The sequence below is a fragment of the Oncorhynchus tshawytscha genome, linkage group LG10, assembly GCF_018296145.1.
Source record: "Oncorhynchus tshawytscha isolate Ot180627B linkage group LG10, Otsh_v2.0, whole genome shotgun sequence".
Lineage (NCBI taxonomy): Eukaryota > Metazoa > Chordata > Actinopteri > Salmoniformes > Salmonidae > Oncorhynchus > Oncorhynchus tshawytscha.
Genome location: NC_056438.1, coordinates 3,336,810 through 3,339,876, shown reverse-complemented (window position 1 = coordinate 3,339,876; position 3,067 = coordinate 3,336,810). Strand labels below are relative to the sequence as shown.

General features: G+C 48.4%; 1 protein-coding gene across 2 annotated transcripts in view; it reads right to left on the bottom strand.

The window, feature by feature from the left end:
- Nucleotides 1-691: 691 nt before the first annotated feature.
- The window catches only part of LOC112247854 (endothelin receptor type B-like), an 11,625-nt gene continuing 9,249 nt past the window's right edge, over nucleotides 692-3,067 (bottom strand). For both annotated transcript variants that reach the window (XM_042328016.1, XM_042328015.1), the window contains exons 7-10: nucleotides 2,620-2,772; nucleotides 2,408-2,541; nucleotides 2,061-2,169; nucleotides 692-1,305 (exon numbers count right to left, since the gene is read on the bottom strand). In XM_042328016.1, coding sequence (XP_042183950.1) covers nucleotides 1,162-1,305; nucleotides 2,061-2,169; nucleotides 2,408-2,541; nucleotides 2,620-2,772 — 540 coding nt within the window. In that variant the 3' untranslated portion in view covers nucleotides 692-1,161. The remainder of the gene's footprint in view (nucleotides 1,306-2,060; nucleotides 2,170-2,407; nucleotides 2,542-2,619; nucleotides 2,773-3,067) is intronic.

The following is a 3,067-nucleotide window of genomic DNA, read 5'->3' as shown; positions in this document are numbered from 1 at the left end:
GATGCCACTCCTTAGAAAAAGGCACCTAAAGGACTCTCAGACCATGAGAAACAAGATTCTCTGGTCTGATGAAACCAAGATTTGGTCTGAATGCCAAGTGTCACGTCTGGAGGAAACCAGGCACCATCCCTACGGTGAAGAATGGTGGTGGCAGCATCATGCTGTGGGGATGTTTTTCAGCAGCAGGGACTGGGAGACTAGTCAGGATCGAGGGAAAGATGAACGGAGCAAAGTACAGAGAGAGCCGTGATGAAAACCTGCTCCAGAGCACTCAGGACCTCAGACTGGGGCAAAGGTTCACCTTCCAACAGGACCACGACCCTAAGCACACAGCCAAGACAATGCAGGAGTGGCTTCGGGACAAGTCTCTGAATGTCATTGAGTGGCCCAGCCAGAGACCGGACTTGAACCCGATCGAACATCTCTGTAGAGACCTGAAAATATCTGTGCAGCGATACTCCCCATCCAACCTGACAGAGCTTGAGAGGATCTGCAGAGAAGAATGGGAGAAACTTCCCAAATACAGGTGTGACAAGCTTGTACTGTCAGACCCAAGAAGACTGGATTCTGTAATCGCTTCCAAAGCACTGAGTAAAGGATCTGAATACTTTTGTAAATGGAATATTTCAGTTATTTATTTGTATTAAATTAGCAACATTTTCTACAAAACAGTTTTTGCTTTGTCATTATGGGGTTCTTATTCTGTAGGCTGGTTCCGTTGAGGTTCTGAGGTACCACACTGTTGATCTGGGTTCTTATTCTGTAGGCTGGTTCCGTTGAGGTTCTGAGGTACCACACTGTTGATCTGGGTTCTTATTCTGTAGGCTGGTTCTGTTGAGGTTCTGAGGTACCACACTGTTGATCTGGGTTCTTATTCTGTAGGCTGGTTCCGTTGAGGTTCTGAGGTACCACACTGTTGATCTGGGTTCTTATTCTGTAGGCTGGTTCCGTTGAGGTTCTGAGGTACCACACTGTTGATCTGGGTTCTTATTCTGTAGGCTGGTTCCGTTGAGGTTCTGAGGTACCACACTGTTGATCTGGGTTCTTATTCTGTAGGCTGGTTCCGTTGAGGTTCTGAGGTACCACACTGTTGATCTGGGTTCTTATTCTGTAGGCTGGTTCCGTTGAGGTTCTGAGGTACCACACTGTTGATCTGGGTTCTTATTCTGTAGGCTGGTTCCGTTGAGGTTCTGAGGTACCACACTGTTGATCTGGGTTCTTATTTTGTAGGCTGGTTCCGTTGAGGTTCTGAGGTACCATACTGTCGATCAGGAAACTGGAGTCACACCAACAACACAGACATGACTAGAGGAAGAAGAGAGGGATGGAGGAAGAGTGCAGAGGACTGAGTGAGATAACACAGGGACACTCTTCCCAGAGCATTTCTGGGGTCGAAACATTTCTATATTTATCCCTCCTCTTTCTCTCTCTCTCTCTCTCTCTCTGTCTCTCTCTCTCTCTCTCTCTCTCTCCCTCTCTTTCCCTCCCTCTCTCTCACCCTTTCCCCCCTCACTCCCTCGCTCTCTCCCTCCCCTCTCTCTCACCATTTCCCCCTCCCTCCCACTCTATCCCTCTCTTTCCCTCCCCTCTCTCTCCCTTTTCTCCCTCCCTCCCTCTCTCCCTCCCCCTCCCCTCTCTCCCTCTCACCCTTCTCTTTCCCCCTCCCTCCCACTCTCTCCCTCCCACTCTTCTCTTTCTCCCCACTCTCCCTCTCTTGTCCTCCCCTCTCTCTTTCCCCCTCCCTCCCCTCCCCTCTCTCTCACCCTTTCCCCCTCCCTCCCACTCTCCCTTCCCCCTCCCACTCTCTCCCTCCCTCCCTCTCCCCCTCCCTCCCCTCTCTCTTTCTCTCCCTTGCTCTCTGTCTGTCCCTGCCCTCTCTTGTTCCCTCTGTCTCCCTCCCTCCCACTGAACCCATGACCTCACTATGACATCACAGCCACTTTCCTCATTGGATCATGGATCCCTGAGGTGGCTTGACATTGGAAGAGCACACACACACACACACAGGACACACACACACACACACACACACACACACACACACACACACACAGTCCTACCTTGAAGCAGTTTTTGAACTTCTTGCTGACGAAGTAGAGTATGATGGGGTTGATGCAGGAGTTTACTGTGGCCAGGTTAATACTGAAGTAGTCGAGGACCAACAGGAAACTACAGACACAACAACAGACACAGTTAATACTGCTGTAGTCCAGGACCAACAGGAAACTAGAATATAGTGATAGAATATATATTTTAATGTCAATTTTTTGAGAAATGTATCTAAATTGTCGCAATTTAGTAGCTAGTGTGTCCGTGATAGCGTACGTGTGTGTCTGCATACGTGCCTGTGTGTGTGTGTGTGTGTGTGTGTGTGTGCCTGCGTACATGTGTGTGTGTGTGTCCCTACTTGAGCAGTTCACAGCGTCGGGCATCATGAGGCATGTAAACCATCTTCTTCAGGATCCTGCTGAGGTGCAGAGGGAACCAGCACAGAGCGAAGATCAGGACCAGACAGAACACTGCCTTGGCTACCTCCCGACGCTACAGAGAGACAGGGGTGAGGAGAGAGGGCGTAGAGAGGGAGAGAGAGTGTGTGTGTGTGTGTGTGTGTGTGTGTACCTGTTTGAGGTGTTCGCTGAGCGCGATGCGGAGAGATCCGTTCCTGTGATGTAACATCTCACATGTCATCAGAGTGTAGAACACTGCGGAACACGCCAACGGAACACAGAAATAGAACCCAAACAACCACCAGTCTTTGGCATCCCGGTAGAACTACAGAACAACACAAATAAACGTTCTGAATATTACTACAGAACAACACAAACAAACATTCTGAATATTACCCTCCCCTACACACACATCAAACACCAGTTCAACAGCAACAAACTCCAGGACAGTGAATCAGATCCTCAACACAAGCCTAAACCCTGCTTCAACAAAGTACTGAGTAAAGAGTCTGAATGTAAATGTGATATTTCTGTTTTTTATTTTGTATAGATTTGCAAGAATAAAAAATTAAAAACTGTTTTTGCTTTTTGTGATGTCATTATGGGGTATTGTGATGTCA